This window comes from Ranitomeya imitator, chromosome 2 (assembly GCF_032444005.1).
Source record: "Ranitomeya imitator isolate aRanImi1 chromosome 2, aRanImi1.pri, whole genome shotgun sequence".
Lineage (NCBI taxonomy): Eukaryota > Metazoa > Chordata > Amphibia > Anura > Dendrobatidae > Ranitomeya > Ranitomeya imitator.
Window position 1 is genome coordinate 630,396,128 of NC_091283.1, and position 17,150 is coordinate 630,413,277.

The window sequence follows — 17,150 nt, forward strand, 5'->3', positions numbered from 1 at the left end:
AACTGATATAAGATGCCCATGTATCAATAAGGGTAGCCAATTCATTTATTTCTACAAATTTGGCCAGACTATACATATTGCAAAAATTTGCTAAATCTTACAGAATTTAACAAAAATGAAGAAAAAAAAGTTTTCAGAAAAAAAAGTCTAAAGTAGACTCAAGTCTTTGATGAGGAACTAAAAAGGGGAATATTTCTGCAGCACAAGCTAATGGTAGAAAATGTAAAAAAAACACAATAGGTCATGATTTTACCTGTGGAAAAGATATCAAATTAACTTACATTGTAAATTACATGATCTGTTTTGATCAAAAGCAGAATTCTTATACTTGGAGAGCAGCGGTTGAGACTCGGCAAATACTATATATTTTTTTCTATAGGAGTAAGGTGTAAGATAAAGTGCTGGATTCTTATGTATAGGGCAGCCATTACTTACTTGGGCTGATCTCTACAGGACTTTCCTCTTCTTTACACTGCTGATCATCCATCACATACATCTCTTCTTCCTCCTCTTCTTCTTCCTCAATAACTTCTACTTTAATATCAATCAGATCTTCACCCTGAGAAACAAAAAAAATAATCACATGGAAAAAGTTTGCCTCAATCCCTTGGTTCTTATGTACTAAAATATAATAGAAGTCAATGTCACATACTTGATGATTTTCCTCTGAAACGAGAGGAGTGTGACATCTCTCTGATGAATTTTTCTCTGTAGTCCCACCTTCAGAAGATACAGAATACATTAATTTTACAGTACGTTTTGCTGGAAGTTGGGTGTTCCTGGGTGATATTTAAAATTTCTTCACAAGAATTGATAACCCTCTGCTTACCTAGTGACATATGATGCATATGGTTCTCCATCACAATGTCCTTGTGTCCTGCTATATACTCTCCATCCTGCATAAAGAAATGGACAGTGACATTCTGACATCTTAGGCTACTTTCACACTTCCGTCTTATGACGGCCGTCACAATGCGTTGTTTTGGAGAAAAAACGCATCCTGCAAAGTTGCCCGCAGGATGTGTTTTTTCTCCATAGACTTGCATTAGCGACGCATTGCGACGTATGGCCATACATCGCATCCGTCGTGCGACAAAGTACATCTGCGCCGGAGCTGCGGTGTGAAGACCAAAAGAGGACGTCATCTGATGAAGATGGGAGGCTCCGGACCGGACCTGAGACACCCATCGGAGCCCCTGGGTGAGTATAATCTAACCTCTTTTTCTCCTCTTTCAGGTAACATCGGCGGCTTATCTACAGCATTACAGAATGCTGTAGATAAGCCCCTGATGACGGTGAGCTTACCTCACCATCGATTTTGGGGGTGACAGGTTCCCTTTAAAAGCTGTTATAATGTCTGCCAATTCTTGACCTGCTACTGATTGTTTTCATTCTGCCTCACAAAAATCCCAGTAAGGCTCGGCACACATTTATCCTGCGCTGAGCGCTTACACCGGCGTTTCCATGTAAATCTCTGAAATACGTGATTCAGACGGAACCTCTGGCTGAAGTTTCCCTATAATGAGGCCGATGGAGGCACTGTGGATGCCGTCTTACCTGTGATCCGGTGTCCGTATTTTTAGGATTGCATAAAAGAGTGGTTGGCCAGTTTTGTGCACTGTATCAAAGGACACCGCTGAATGGAGGCCAGACTGAGTCCAGAGTAACTCTGCTGCCTCATTACAGTGAATGGATCCCTGGAGGATTCTTCTGTCATGTCACTTGGAGATTTACATGGAAACCCCAAAGTATGTGCTAAGCGCAGGGCGCCGGATAAATGTGATCCCAAACATTATGTAAAATGTTCCCAATAAAAGCTTCAACTCAATCCACAAAAAAAGCAAGTCCTCACTCAGCTCCATCCTGAGCCCAACAAACAGGCTCTCCATGCATGTGTTGTGTGGGTTGTGACTGTCACACAGCCGCGACACATGCAGCCGTGGGGCCGATCAGCTGGAGCGATCCAGGAAGCCGGGTTCCCTCTGCAGCTTATTCGGTAAGCGCTATAGCTTGCCGAATAAGGAGGGAGCTAATCAAATTCGCTCATCTCTAGTCATAACCTCCTCACCTCTGCTATATAACACATGAAAGGTTGCTAAATGCTGTCTGGCTGTGGTACAAGTGGCTCTTCTCCCAGTCACCGGAAAGAGAAGCTTTACAGCTTTTAGGGAACCATCGACATAAAATGTCATGCCGGTTACAAGGGCAGCCCTACTAACATAAGGTAATGGATGAGGAGCCTGCACAATCCTTGGGTGTTCAGTCAGTGAAGCAAGTGGCAGAATGCATGGTGGTTTGTCCTAGGACCGGACGGCATATGTATCTGCCATAGGGCTAGTCCTCCACTTACCAGGCCTGACAGAGGCGTCTTCAGCTCCATCTAGACAATCATGGCTGCCAGAGACCAGAGGGCCTGAATGTCAAGCAGATCCCTGCACAAATATAGAAAAAGCTTAGTAACGCCAGTGGTTCAATTAGGGAATTTTGAGTTAGGCTACTTTCACACTAGCGTCGTTTCCAATACGTCGCAATGCGTCGTTTAAGGGAAAAAACGCATCCTGCAAAGTTGTCTGCAGGATGCGTTTTTTCCCCATAGGCTAACATTAGCGACGCATTGACACACGTCGCAACCGTCGTGCGACGGTTGCGCCGTGTTGTGGGGGACCGCCGGCAGCAAAAAACGTTATATGTAACGTTTTTTGTTGCCGACGGTCTGCCATTTCCGACCACGCATGCGCGGCCGGAACTCAGCCCCCACCTCCCCACACCTCAAAATGGGGCAGCGGATGCGCTGGAAAAATGCATCCGCTGCCCCCGTTGTGCGGCGCATTCACTGCTAGCATCGGTACGTCAGCCCGACGCACTTCGACGGGCCGAGTACGACGCTAGTGTGAAAGTAGCCTATGTTGCACCATACCTCCCCGGCTACAGCTGTGCTACCCCCAATTGTTCTTGTTTCCCTTTTTTCTTAATTAAATAATAAATAAAATGATATATATGTAGGGTGCACAGTGCTGTGACTACTGAGGGCAGTAACCCCTTATGATTTACATTCCCTGGGGGGGAAACCTATCCAGAATCCAAATCCAGAATATCATGGTACCAATTTAGCACGGCAATTTTGACAGAACTCTGGCATAAATTACTTTAAAAAGTCTCAAAATATTTGTGAAACACATGGTTGTGCAAAAATGTTGCTAATTTTGGGATTTCCATGCCACTTTCCCTCAGCTCCAGCACGATGTGCAGCGCTGGTGTAGGGGTGACGTCACAGCCCCTCTAATTTTTTAGCAGTAAGGTGCGCGCCGCTTCATGTTTCAGTAGGGTCCGCGCCACTTCATGTATCAGTAGGGTCCCCGCCACTTCATGTATCAGTAGGGTCCGCGCCACTTCATGTATCAGTAGGGTCCGCGCCACTTCATGTTTCAGTAGGGTCCGCGCCACTTCATGTATCAGTAGGGTCCCCGCCACTTCATGTATCAGTAGGGTCCGCGCCACTTCATGTATCAGTAGGGTCCGCGCCACTTCATGTTTCAGTAGGGTCCGCGCCACTTCATGTATCAGTAGGGTCCCCGCCACTTCATGTTTCAGTAGGGTCCGCGCCACTTCATGTATCAGTAGGGTCCCCGCCACTTCATGTATCAGTAGGGTCCGCGCCACTTCATGTTTCAGTAGGGTCCGCGCCACTTCATGTATCAGTAGGGTCCCCGCCACTTCATGTATCAGTAGGGTCCCCGCCACTTCATGTTTCAGTAGGGTCCGCGCCACTTCATGTATCAGTAGGGTCCCCGCCACTTCATGTATCAGTAGGGTCCGCGCCACTTCATGTATCAGTAGGGTCCCCGCCACTTCATGTATCAGTAGGGTCCGCGCCACTTCATGTATCAGTAGGGTCCGCGCCACTTCATGTATCAGTAGGGTCCCCGCCACTTCATGTATCAGTAGGGTCCCCGCCACTTCATGTATCAGTAGGGTCCGCGCCACTTCATGTATCAGTAGGGTCCCCGCCACTTCATGTATCATTAGGGTCCGCGCCACTTCATGTATCATTAGGGTCCTCGCCACTTCATGTATCAGTAGGGTCCCCGCCACTTCATGTATCAGTAGGGTCCGCGCCACTTCATGTATCAGTAGGGTCCCCGCCACTTCATGTATCAGTAGGGTCCGCGCCACTTCATGTATCATTAGGGTCCCCGCCACTTCATGTATCATTAGGGTCCCCGCCACTTCATGTATCAGTAGGGTCCCCGCCACTTCATGTATCAGTAGGGTCCCCGCCACTTCATGTATCAGTAGGGTCCCCGCCACTTCATGTATCAGTAGGGTCCCCGCCACTTCATGTATCAGTAGGGTCCGCGCCACTTCATGTATCAGTAGGGTCCCCGCCACTTCATGTATCAGTAGGGTCCCCGCCACTTCATGTATCAGTAGGGTCCCCGCCACTTCATGTATCAGTAGGGTCCCCGCCACTTCATGTATCAGTAGGGTCCGCGCCACTTCATGTATCAGTAGGGTCCGACTCCTACAAGCTCGCCGGTCGATGCCTAGGGCCCATATGTATGCCTCCATTTCTGGTACAGGTATATAGCACTTGGTACCGAGGACTCTCAATTCTAAATATTTTACCATTTCTGATAGTAATAATGCAAAAGACCTTGTGTTGATATGGGGTCCGCGCCACTTCATGTATCAGTAGGGTCCCCGCCACTTCATGTATCAGTAGGGTCCGCGCCACTTCATGTATCAGTAGGGTCCGCGCCACTTCATGTTTCAGTAGGGTCCGCGCCACTTCATGTATCAGTAGGGTCCCCGCCACTTCATGTATCAGTAGGGTCCGCGCCACTTCATGTTTCAGTAGGGTCCGCGCCACTTCATGTATCAGTAGGGTCCGCGCCACTTCATGTATCAGTAGGGTCCCCGCCACTTCATGTATCAGTAGGGTCCCCGCCACTTCATGTATCAGTAGGGTCCGCGCCACTTCATGTATCAGTAGGGTCCCCGCCACTTCATGTATCATTAGGGTCCGCGCCACTTCATGTATCATTAGGGTCCTCGCCACTTCATGTATCAGTAGGGTCCCCGCCACTTCATGTATCAGTAGGGTCCGCGCCACTTCATGTATCAGTAGGGTCCCCGCCACTTCATGTATCAGTAGGGTCCGCGCCACTTCATGTATCATTAGGGTCCCCGCCACTTCATGTATCATTAGGGTCCCCGCCACTTCATGTATCAGTAGGGTCCCCGCCACTTCATGTATCAGTAGGGTCCCCGCCACTTCATGTATCAGTAGGGTCCCCGCCACTTCATGTATCAGTAGGGTCCCCGCCACTTCATGTATCAGTAGGGTCCCCGCCACTTCATGTATCAGTAGGGTCCCCGCCACTTCATGTATCAGTAGGGTCCGCGCCACTTCATGTATCAGTAGGGTCCCCGCCACTTCATGTATCAGTAGGGTCCGCGCCACTTCATGTATCAGTAGGGTCCCCGCCACTTCATGTATCATTAGGGTCCGCGCCACTTCATGTATCATTAGGGTCCTCGCCACTTCATGTATCAGTAGGGTCCGCGCCACTTCATGTATCAGTAGGGTCCCCGCCACTTCATGTATCAGTAGGGTCCCCGCCACTTCATGTATCAGTAGGGTCCCCGCCACTTCATGTATCAGTAGGGTCCCCGCCACTTCATGTATCAGTAGGGTCCGCGCCACTTCATGTATCAGTAGGGTCCGCGCCACTTCATGTATCAGTAGGGTCCCCGCCACTTCATGTATCAGTAGGGTCCGCGCCACTTCATGTATCAGTAGGGTCCGACTCCTACAAGCTCGCCGGTCGATGCCTAGGGCCCATATGTATGCCTCCATTTCTGGTACAGGTATATAGCACTTGGTACCGAGGACTCTCGATTCTAAATATTTTACCATTTCTGATAGTAATAATGCAAAAGACCTTGTGTTGATATGGGGGCTTGTCCTAATCTAATTATACTTGGGGGCACAAAACAAACAACGTCCATGCACCGAGTTCTAGAGCAGGCGCCGCACAGCAGCAGCATTGCCCCTTGTGACCCGCCTCATACACGGCACCGTGCAGCACCGTTAGGTATTACCTCTAGGAGCAGGCACCCGAGCCACTCTCTGGAGGCGGAACTGAGAGCACCCAATGTCCCGGGAGTCGTGTGTCTGCAGCCGGTCAACAAAGGACCACAACAAAATGTCGGCGCACCTGTTTTGTCTGTAGTCTCCGGTGACGTGCTGCAATAGTGCGGATGCGTCCTGCGCTTATTCCCTACCCGGCCAAAACGAGCAAGAGGGTCAGCTGCAAAAGACGTCTTCAGGACCACGAGAAAATGGCCGCCTCATTCTGTCCCGTGGAAAGCCTATGTCATCGCTCAGCTGAAGCCAGCACTTGGGAAAGCACAGGACTGTATCGTTGCTGAAGTAGGGTGAAGTCTGGGAAGAGGTGGTCTTTATTGAGCCCAGGCTGTTTGGACAGCTGACAGGACCATCAGTGTCAAGATATTCTAGTCACTTCCTAGTAAATGAGCCCATTGTAGGTTCTCCGGTAGCCCCAGTATTGAGTCCGGGCTGCTGCTAACCACTAGGGTGTATGGGCTCCTCCTACTATTACTGAGCTTACCAGACTATAGGACTCCTTGGTGGGGTTTTATGGTAGAATATACATTGTTGTCAGTTTAAAGGGGTTTTCCAGTGGAAGTGATTACCTATGACTTATTGATCAGCAGAAGGCGGCATTGTGTGGTGAGGCGGTTCACATACTCGACCGACTCTCCATTCATTCCCTATGAAGCCGGCGTCACAATACCGTGTTTTACGGACGTAAGAGAGGTGCTGAAAATATGGATTGCATACGGTACAATGTTTCTCTATGGCCCAGCTCCTATCTGCCGTATTTTACTGATCTGTATTATAAGGCTTCTACGGCCGTAGAAAAATCGCAGCATGCTGCGTTTGTCACCGTATTGCACAAAAAATACGCCAATGAAAGTCTATGGGGGTGAGAAAAATTCGGATTACACACGGACCAGCAGTGTGACTTGCGAGAAATTCGCAGCGGTGTTAGAGAGACAATCCGGCAATTCAGTGCGGTGTACAGTAAAATAACACTGGCAGCTTACAATAGAATAGGTAGAATAAATGTGTACACATAGAATAGGTATAAATATATATATATTTTAATATTTCATCCAGTGCGAGATAGCTTAAAAGCCGGTAATTCAATTGCCGGCTTTGCTATCTCCTTCCTAAACCCGACATGATATGAGACATGGTTTACATACAGTAAACCATGTCATATCCCCATTTTTTTTTTACATGTTCCACACTACTGTTAGTAGTGTGAATGTGCAAAATTTGGGCTGTCTAGCTATTAAATTAAAGGGTTAAATGGCGGAAAAAATTGGCGTGGGCTCCCGCACAATTTTCTCCGCCAGAATGGTAAAGCCAGTGACTGAGGGCAGATATTAATAGCCTGGATAGGGTCCATGGTTATTGCCAATCCCCCCCCCCCCCCCCCGGCTAAAAACATCTGCCCCCAGCCACCCCAGAAAAGGCACATCTGGAGGATGCGCCTATTCTGGCACTTGGCCACTCTCTTCCCATTCCCGTGTAGCGGTGGGATATGGGGTAATGAAGGGTTAATGTCACCTTGCTATTGTAAGGTGACACTAAGCCAGGTTAATAATGGAGAGGCGTCAATTATGACACCTATCCATTATTAATCCAATAGCATGAAATGGTTAAAAAATACCACACAATATTGCAAAGTATTTTAATGAAATAAACACACAGGTTGTTGTAATATTTTATTCCACTCTCAATCCACCTGAAGACCCTCGACCTGTAACAAATTAAAAATAATAAACCAACAATATCTCATACCTTCCGTCGATATGTCCCACGATGTAAATCCATTTGAAGGGGTTAAATTATCTTACAGGCAGGAGCTCTGCTATAATGCAGCTGTGCTCGTGCCTGTAAAACCCACGGGGAATGAATGGAAAGTAGGTCAATGACCTGTAGTTACCTTCATTCGCGGTGATGTGCCCTCTGCTGGATGTCCTCATATGACCTCGAGGCTGGGAAAATATTCAGAAAAGTTCCCCCGCTCGAGGTCATATGAGGACATCCAGCAGAGGGCGCATCACCGCGAATGAAGGTAACTACAGGTTATTGACCTACTTTCCATTCATTCCCAGGGGTTTTACAGGCAGGAGCACAGCTGCATTATAGCACAGCTCCTGCCTGTAAAATAATTTAACCCCTTCAGATGGATTTACATCATGGGACATATCGACGGAAGGTATGAGATATTGTTGGTTTATTATTTTTAATTTGTTACAGGTCGAGGGTCTTCAGGTGGATTGAGAGTAGAATAAAATATTACAACAACCAGTGTGTTTATTTCATTAAAATACTTTGCAATATTGTGTGTGAGTGTTTTTTTAACCATTTCATACTATTGGATTAATAATGGATAGGTGTCATAATTGACGCCTCTCCATTATTAATCTGGCTTAATGTCACCTTACAATAGCAAGGTGAGATTAACCCTTCATTACCCCATATCCCACCGCTACACGGGAATGGGAAGAGAGTGACCAAGTGCCAGAATAGGCGCATCTTCCAGATGTGCCTTTTCTGGGGTGGCTGGGGGCAGATGTTTTTAGCCAGGGGGGGGGGGGGGGGGGCCAATAACCATCGACCCTCTCCTGGCTATTAATAACTGCCCTTAGTCACTAGCTTTATCACTCTGGCGGAGAAAATTGCGCGGGAGCCCACGCCAATTTTTTCCGACATTTAACCCTTAAATTTAATAGCTAGAGCGCCCAAAATTTTGCACATACACACTACTAATAGTAGTGTGGAATATGCAAAAAAAAAAGGGATATGAGATGGTTTACTGTATGTAAACCATGTCTCATGTCGGGTTTAGGAAGGAGATAGCAAAAGCCGGCAATTGAATTACCGGCTTTTAAGCTATCTCGCGCTGTATGAAATATTAATATATATATATATATATGTGTCTCACTGATGTGTATATGTGTATGTATGTATGGGGCAGCACGGTGGCGCAGTGGTTAGCACTACAGCCTTGCAGCGCTGGGGTCCTGGGTTCTAATCCCACTCAGGACAACATCTGCAAAGAGTTTGTATGTTCTCTCTGTGTTTGCGTGGGTTTCCTCCGGGCACTCCGGTTTCCTCCCACATTCCAAAGACATACTGATAGGAATTCTAGAGTGATGATAATGTGTGCAAACTGTAAAGCGCTGCGGAATATGTTAGCGCTATATAAAAATAAAGATTATTATTATTATTATGTATATATATATATATATATATATACGGTATATATATATATAAAACAGTACATATGTTTTATGTTTTTCAGAACATGGATCCATTGTATGTCGGTTTTGCAAGCCTGCGAGAAAATCTCGCAGTACGGATGTCATACGGATTACATACGGAGGATGACATGCGCAAAATACGCTGACACACCCTGCCTACGGAGGAGATACGGACCACTATTTTGGGGACTTTTCTGCGTATTACAGCCGTAAATTATGGACCGTATTTTTATGCGCTGAGTGTGACGCCGGCCTGAGACTGCCTTTTTTTTTCTGGCAACATCATAGAAGATGACTGAAGTGTTGATTGAATATATGGTAAAGGGTTAAATGTTCCCCAATCTGCCAATCAGTGCGGGTTCAAGTGTTTGGGGCCCCCAGTAAGTTGTCACGTTTTAAAGCATCGCTGCAGCATTTGTTTTTTTCAGCGCTGGAGTGGTGTTTCTAATCTAAGGTCCCCGTTCGTAGTCTACTCACCAGAGGCGTAGCTAGGGTTTTGGTTCAGGGGGGGGCAAAGCTTCGGAGTGGGCCCCTAACCAGGTAACCTTGATAACAACTGGGTGACGCACCCTAATAGTGGAGGAGAACCTTAGAAGATGACCGCGCTGTTACTGAAAATAATCTCAATATAAAGACCAGCACTGATATTACCGCTATATGGTCAGTGGTAGATACCAGCCCTACAGAACATATAAGAGATCACAGCACAGTTACAGATAATGACTTACCGCTGATGTCCTTTCTGATGGAATAGTTCACCTTTCCTGTTTTTTCCATCTGGCCCAGACCGACATGACAACTTCTCCAGCCAGGACTCGCCTGCAGAGAATACAACAAAGACACATTTCACTGCTCATATTCCAGCCCCATCACCATCTATTCCCCACCTGCACAAACTCCTCATCCTACTGATACCCCAATACTGAGCCTCTGCTGCCGTATGTGACCCTATTACTGCCCCTGATACCCCAATACTGAGCTGCTGCTGCCGTATGTGCCCGTTACTGTCCCTGATACCCCAATCCTGAGCCGCTGCTGCCATGTGTCCCTATTACTGCACCTGATACCCCAATACTGAGCCGCTGCTGCCGTATGTGTCCCTATTACTGCACGATACCCCAGAACTGAGCCGCTGCTGCCGTATGTGTCCGTATTACTGCCCCTGATACCCCAATACTGAGCCGCTGCTGCCGTATGTGTCCCTATTACTGCCCCTGATGCCCCAATACTGAGCCGCTGCTGCAGAATGTGTCCCTATTACTGCACCTGATACCCCAATACTGAGCCACTGCTGCCGTATGTGTCCCTATAACTGCACCTGATACCCCAATACTGAGCCGCTGCTGCCGTATGTGTCCCTATTAGGCTGGTTTCACACTTGCGTTTTTGAACGCATGCGTTTTTTTAAAAAAAACGCATGGTACAAAAACGCGTGTAAACGCTGCGTTTTTTTGACGCACGCGTTTAACGCGTGCGTCAAAAAAACGCAGCGTTTACATGCGTTTTTGTATGCGTTTGCGTTTTTTTGTGCAATTTTAGAAAAAAAAAAAAAAGGTCACCAGAAACACAACCAATGGGAATAGAGAGGGCGTATGTGATTTTCTCTAAATATATTGACCCTAGGGGTACCGAAATGTTCACAGCTTGCTACTGTTTCCGGTGTCATGATGGATCTTTCAATGGAGAGTTTTTATTTCAAACTGGAGTTCAGCTTCCAAATTTTCCTTGCCTGTGTTTTTGCTTGGGAGCAAGACCGAAACCGCCAAAGATGGAGAAGGAGACAGCGTCGGCGGTTTTGGAGGCACCCCATCATTGAAGTGCGTGAAACCCGTGGAGCATATCACACGCTCTATGCGGAGCTGAATGCCAACCCGGAGAAATTCCAGGATTATACCAGAATGTCTCAGGATTCTTTCCGGGATTTACTGGCTCGTGTCGAAGTATCCATAAGGCGACAGGACACACGGCTCCGTAGAGCAATTCCACCTGAGGAACGTCTGTTAGTGACATTACGGTACGTTCCAAAACTAAACCAATGACCGTGCAATTTTTTTGTTATGACATGTTTTCTATGTGTGTTTTTTTTTTTTTTTAAACACACCATTAAGAGCCGATTTTAAATTTTTTTTTTGTTTCTTTTTCTTCTAGATTTCTTGCCACAGGAGAGAGTTTATCTTCCCTGCACTTCCAATACCACCTTGGAATCTCAACCCTCTCCGGAATTGTTGTGGACACCTGTCGTGCGTTATGGAATGTACTCCGTGAGGAGTTTATACCCGTACCCACCGTGGACATGTGGCGGGAAATATCAAAAACATTTTTGAACGTGTGTGATTTTCCAAACTGTTTAGGGGCGGTGGATGGGAAGCACATCCGCATTGTCAAACCTGCCAGAACCGGATCTGAGTTTTTTAATTATAAAAAATATTTTTCGGTAGTGCTCATGGCAATAGCGGATGCGGAGTGTCGCTTCATCGCCGTGGACATTGGAGCTTTTGGCCGTGGCAATGATTCACAGACCTTCAAGAGCTCGGATATGGGCCGTCGGGTATATGGCAACAATTTTAATTTCTCCCCTCCACAGCCTCTCCCCAACACTCAAGGCCCACCGCTGCCATTTGTTATGGTTGGGGATGAGGCCTTCCAGATGTGTGAAAATCTCCTGAAGCCATATTCTAGTAGGGACTTGGACCACACTCGAACAATATTCAACTACAGACTGACCAGGGCCAGAAGAACCGTAGAGTGCAGCTTTGGCATTCTGGTTGCTAAACGGCACATTCTTGCAACAGCCATCAATCTAAAAGTGGAAACAGTGGACGAGGTGGTCAAAGCCTTTGTGGTTCTACACAATTATATAATGGCTAAGGAGCCACATTGACCCCACATTGAACTTGATGAACCTGTTTTACACCCATTGCCAGATTTTCAGCATCACCCGATGCGGTCAACTGCAGCCGTTGGTCTTATGCGGGACCAATTTGCGGCCTATTTTGTGTCCGATATTGGACGGGTTTCATGGCAGGACAATGTTGTTTAAATGTCCTGTTGTATGTTAATGTTTACCAATTATTAAATACTGATACAAATTTTTCTAATTAATAAACTTTTGTGTCCACCATGTCTCCTGTCTTTTTCCTCTCTAAACAAAGGTTGACCAAAGATGGGCAGTAGATATGTATATCATAATTTGTAATCCAAAACCAGGAGTGGGTGATAGTTGATGAGGTAATAATTTTTATTTTTTCATCATAATTGACCTCAGTTGCACTCCCTATTTTGGTTTACAAAGAATGATATAAACACGGGCCGCATACTTATAATAATGTAACCAGATTTTATTTTATTTTTTGGTAATCTTCTTGACGTCATTGCGTCAAGACTGGCACGCTCTCTGTACCCGTCAAGTCAAGTGTAAGAAATAATGAATTAATGATGAACATATACATGATCATGAATTCAAAATTTCTTACACCTACTCAGGTGAGGATAGATAGTTAGCGTGTGCCAACCATTGTCCCATCAGTTTGTCAAACATTGTCACATAATGTGCTATATAGAATATGGTGAATATACAAGTCAGTAATCAACTAAATCGGTCAGGTGTCTATTTTGACATCTGAACGGTTCAGTTGAGTTCTGAACTTGATTTCCACCATTTTCTCTTTGTACAGTGACACTACACTAGTTAAAAATAAGAGTATGGAAATAACTACTATTTTTTTGGCCAACTCATATCTGTATACTAAAGAAACACATATAGATGTTGTCTGATATTTTATACTACTGGAGATATGTTTTGGCCAAAAGAATAAGTGTGTGACGAAGTTTATTGGTGTGTATTGAGAGCGGTGAAAGACACAATAAACCAAACATAATTGTTGCAAATAACCTTTTTTTTATTGAGGAAACACAACCAAATTTATTTTTTTGTACCGCGGCGGGTTGTACCACGCCGCCTTGGGGTTGAGTGACGTAACTGGGGGGTATTCAGAACTGAAGCCTGGCTCACCGTGGAGGAGGCAGAGGTGGCAGGAGAATGGGCAAGAAAACTTGAAGGGTCTGGAAGTTCGGGGATGGGGCTTAAAACATGAGGGGCTTGAGACACCCTGGAAGGTTGAGACACATCGGTAGGTGATGGGGGAGGAATAATCAAAGTTTTTTGTTTTTTATGCGTTTTGCCTGTTTTCCGTTGGGTTTTCCGGGTTGGGGGAAGTCTTCTTGGGCTAGGTTGTAAAGTGTGGGCGGGAGACAAGTCAGGACCCGGCTCCACAATGACACAGTCCGTCTCCATTGTGGAGCGCTCGGCAATGTCTGAGTCCAATACCATTGTAGCGGGGGGAAAGATAAAGTCCCGCCTGGGTCCTGGTGCCTCGTTGGGGGGGGGAAACAAAAACCCTCCCAGGATCCTGGTGCCTCGTTGGGGGGGGAACATAAAACCCTCCCAGGGTCCTGGTGCATCGTTGGGGGGGGGGAAACAAAGCCCATACCAGTGTCCTGCTGCATTGCTGGTGGGGGGGAACATAAAGCCATGGATGGGCCCTGCTGCATCGGGGTGGTTCCTGCCCGGAAAGGTATGGCTTGGTCCTGCTGCATCATGGGGGGCCCGATGCGATACGCCATGCCTGGGTCCTGCATGGGGGGGTGGGCCGTCCTATATGCCTGGCCTGGGTCCTGCTGCATGGGGGGGGTGTCCTGCCCGGAAAGCAACGCCTCGGTCCTGCTGCATCGGGGTGGGTCCGGTCCGATATGCCAGGCCTCGGTCCTGCTGCATCGGGGGGTGGGCCGGTCCGATATGGCATGGATGGGTCCTGCTGCATCGGGAGGGGGCCGGGCCGATAAGCCACGCCAGGGTCCTGCGTCATCGTGGTGTCAGCGGAGGAGGTCCAAGCCGGAGCAGCGGTTGTCACGGTGGTGGCGGTGGGATGTCCAACAGCACTCGTCATCGTGTTGGCGCTGTAGTGGAGTACACCTGTAGAGGGAATAGAGGTGGCCGTGCAGTGGTATGCAGCTGAGGTAGGAATGGTGTTTACTTGTGACAGTGATGGCACAGTTGGATATGCCGCCACATTACGACTCTGACTCTGCTGCATAGCCTGCACAAAAGAAACATTGCAGGCCTGCATCACACTCAGCTGGAGATCAGGGCTAAGGTGTTCCGACATGCCCTGTTGGATTTGATTAAAAAAATTATGAGCTGGCTTCTGGAGGTCGGCTTTCACTTGATCAACGCTTTTGGCGACATCCTGGATGCGGCAATTTAAGAGATTATGGGACACATCCATTCTGTCACCTAAAGCCTTGATAGCTTCGTGTAAAACCGAGCTCAAGTGCAAAAACTCGGGCATGAGGGACCTATCCGAAGCCCTCTGTCGCTGCCGGGATGAGCCCGCAAAAATGGGTGCAGCGAAAGAGGACTGCCAAAGGGGAAGACCTGATGGGCCAGCCCCCTGGTCTCCTGTGAGTGTGGAAGACCTACCTGGTGCTGCGCTGCTGGATGGCTGGGACGGGTCCGTGGCTGCCGGCTGAAGGACCGCTCCAGAACCTGTGGCGACAGTCGTGCAGTGTGTGCTGTGAAAAAAGAAAACAGAAAATTAATACCAAACTATAACAAGACGGTACATCCTGTGGAATTAAAAATGACAGATTATCTCAATGCAATACAACCGGAGGCATGTGAGAAATACTTACGTTCTCATGAGAAGGACCGGTCTCAGGAAGGCCAGCACACGGTGATATTTGTAGAGCCGGTGCCTTGCTCCGGAACCACTAGCTGCACTCTTCTCTGCACGCAGGTCCTTGTTGAAGCGGTCCTTCATGGAACGCCAACGTGTTCTTACTTTGTCCACTGTGAAATAACAATAAAATATAATGGTCAGAAAAAGGACTTTTGGCCGTGCTCTCTTGACTGTGCGTGATGACAGAAACTACGAAAAGTTTCTTTCATCACACACAGTCAAGAGAGCATGGCCAAGGTCTGTTGCTTCACACTGCCGTGCAATACTTACCAAATGCATTACGGACCCGTGGCGGGGAATTCTCCCAGCCATCCCACAACGCTTGGGCCACCTCACTCCACAAACGACGGAGAACACTATTGACGGCGTGCTGTGGATCCCGGCTGTCCCACAACGGGACTCGCTCCTGGACCAGAGTGATCAGCAGGTCATTATCAATCCGGTCGTCGTCCCGTTGTGAAACCTAAAATTAAAAGAAAATCATTTAAGTTTGCTCAACCACATTGGGAAAAAAAAAAACACGAAGATGAGAAAGGGCAGGAATATGAAAGACAACTTTCAGAAAAGGATGATACAAGAAAAATTAAAAGAAAAACAAGGGTACAGAAAGGAAGAGTCAAGAATATTACAATAAGGACAGTCTGCCTGGTATACATACCCGCTGACGTCTTCCCACTGACCCTTGACTCCGCTGCTCAGTACCTCTCTGTCCCTCAGTTGAAGTGCTCTATAAAAAAAAAAAAAAATTGTCTCATGTGTCGATGCGACAGTCAATACTTACCAAGCTGAAGGACCAAAAACTAACCTCACTGACGTGATCCACTTCTGATTGACGTGGCTGGAACTCCTCATCAGACGAAGACTCCGGAGAAGACATTCTAATGCGTGTTTAAAGAAAAAAATAGAAGAAATTAGGACATGTAGATCCAAAAAATTGAAAATGAATGCATTGGCTAGGATATACTCACATTGCTCTGTGTCTTGTCCAACAATGCGTCCGGGCAGGGTCTTGTCTTCTTTGTAGTCTGATGAGAAGTGACCAGAAACTTCCCCCAGCCTTCCTTTTATAACCCTGCTGCTATGGGGGAGGCTTATCAGTGTCTAGACAACCTTATCTACAGTTAATCCAATCTTTCAAAAAAAAAAACCGCATGCGTCAAAAAAACGCATGCAAACGCATGTCCCAAAAAACGCATGCGTCCCCATTGACTCCAATGCATTTTTTGTCCCAAAAAAACGCATGTGAACGCATGCGTTTTTTTTGGTCAAAAAAACGCCCCTCAAAATTACTACAAGTTGCATTTTGGAAAATGAACGCATGCAGTAAAAAAACGCATGCGTTCACAAACGCGTGCAAACGCGTACACCAAAAAACGCATGCGTTTTCAATGTTAAATATAGGGAAAAAAAACGCATGCGTTTTTTGGTAAAAAAATGCTGCAGACAAAAACGCAAGTGTGAAACCACCCTTACTGCTCCTTATACCCCAATACTGAGCCGCTGCTGCAGAATGTGTCCCTATTACTGCACCTGATACCCCAATACTGAGCCGCTGCTGCCGTATGTGTCCCTATTACTGCTCCTGATACCCCAAATACTGAGCTGCTGCTGCCGTTTGTGTCCATATTACTGCACCTGATACCCCAATACTGAGCCGCTGCTGCTGTATGTGTCCCTATTACTGCACCTGATACCCCAATACTGAGCCTTTGCTGCCATATGCAACCCTATTACTACAACTGATACCCCAATACTGAGCCTCTGCTGCCATATGTGACCCTATTACTGCACCTTATACCCCAATACTGAGTCGCTGCTGCCGTATGTGACCCTATTACTGCACCCAATACTGAGCCTCTGCTGCCATATGTGACCCTATTACTGCACCTGCTGTGTGGTTCTCTGTACCTTCTAAATTCTAAAGTAACCTTCTATAATATAGTAATGCCGGGTGCAAGTGCCCTAGAAAACAGTGCCAACATTTTGCCCCCTAAAAAGTAATATTGTCCTGTGTGCCCCTTTGATAGTCACAGTAACCTAAGTTCC

The 17,150-nt window shown here is 47.0% G+C and overlaps 2 protein-coding genes across 2 annotated transcripts in view; one reads left to right on the plus strand and one right to left on the minus strand.

Annotated features, from left to right (window-relative positions):
• LOC138666763 (zinc finger protein 850-like) overlaps positions 1-17,150 on the minus strand; it is a 146,806-nt gene that overhangs the window by 1,335 nt on the left and 128,321 nt on the right. The window contains exons 16-18 of the mRNA XM_069754938.1: positions 2,351-2,380; positions 830-896; positions 436-720 (exon numbers count right to left, since the gene is read on the minus strand). Of these exons, the coding sequence (XP_069611039.1) occupies positions 436-720; positions 830-896; positions 2,351-2,380 (382 nt within the window). The remainder of the gene's footprint in view (positions 1-435; positions 721-829; positions 897-2,350; positions 2,381-17,150) is intronic.
• On the plus strand, positions 11,080-12,446 carry LOC138665274 (uncharacterized). The gene is made up of 2 exons (XM_069752602.1): positions 11,080-11,380; positions 11,515-12,446. Exons 1-2 carry the CDS (start codon positions 11,265-11,267, stop codon positions 12,245-12,247), a joined length of 849 nt encoding a protein of 282 aa, XP_069608703.1. The 5' UTR covers positions 11,080-11,264; the 3' UTR covers positions 12,248-12,446.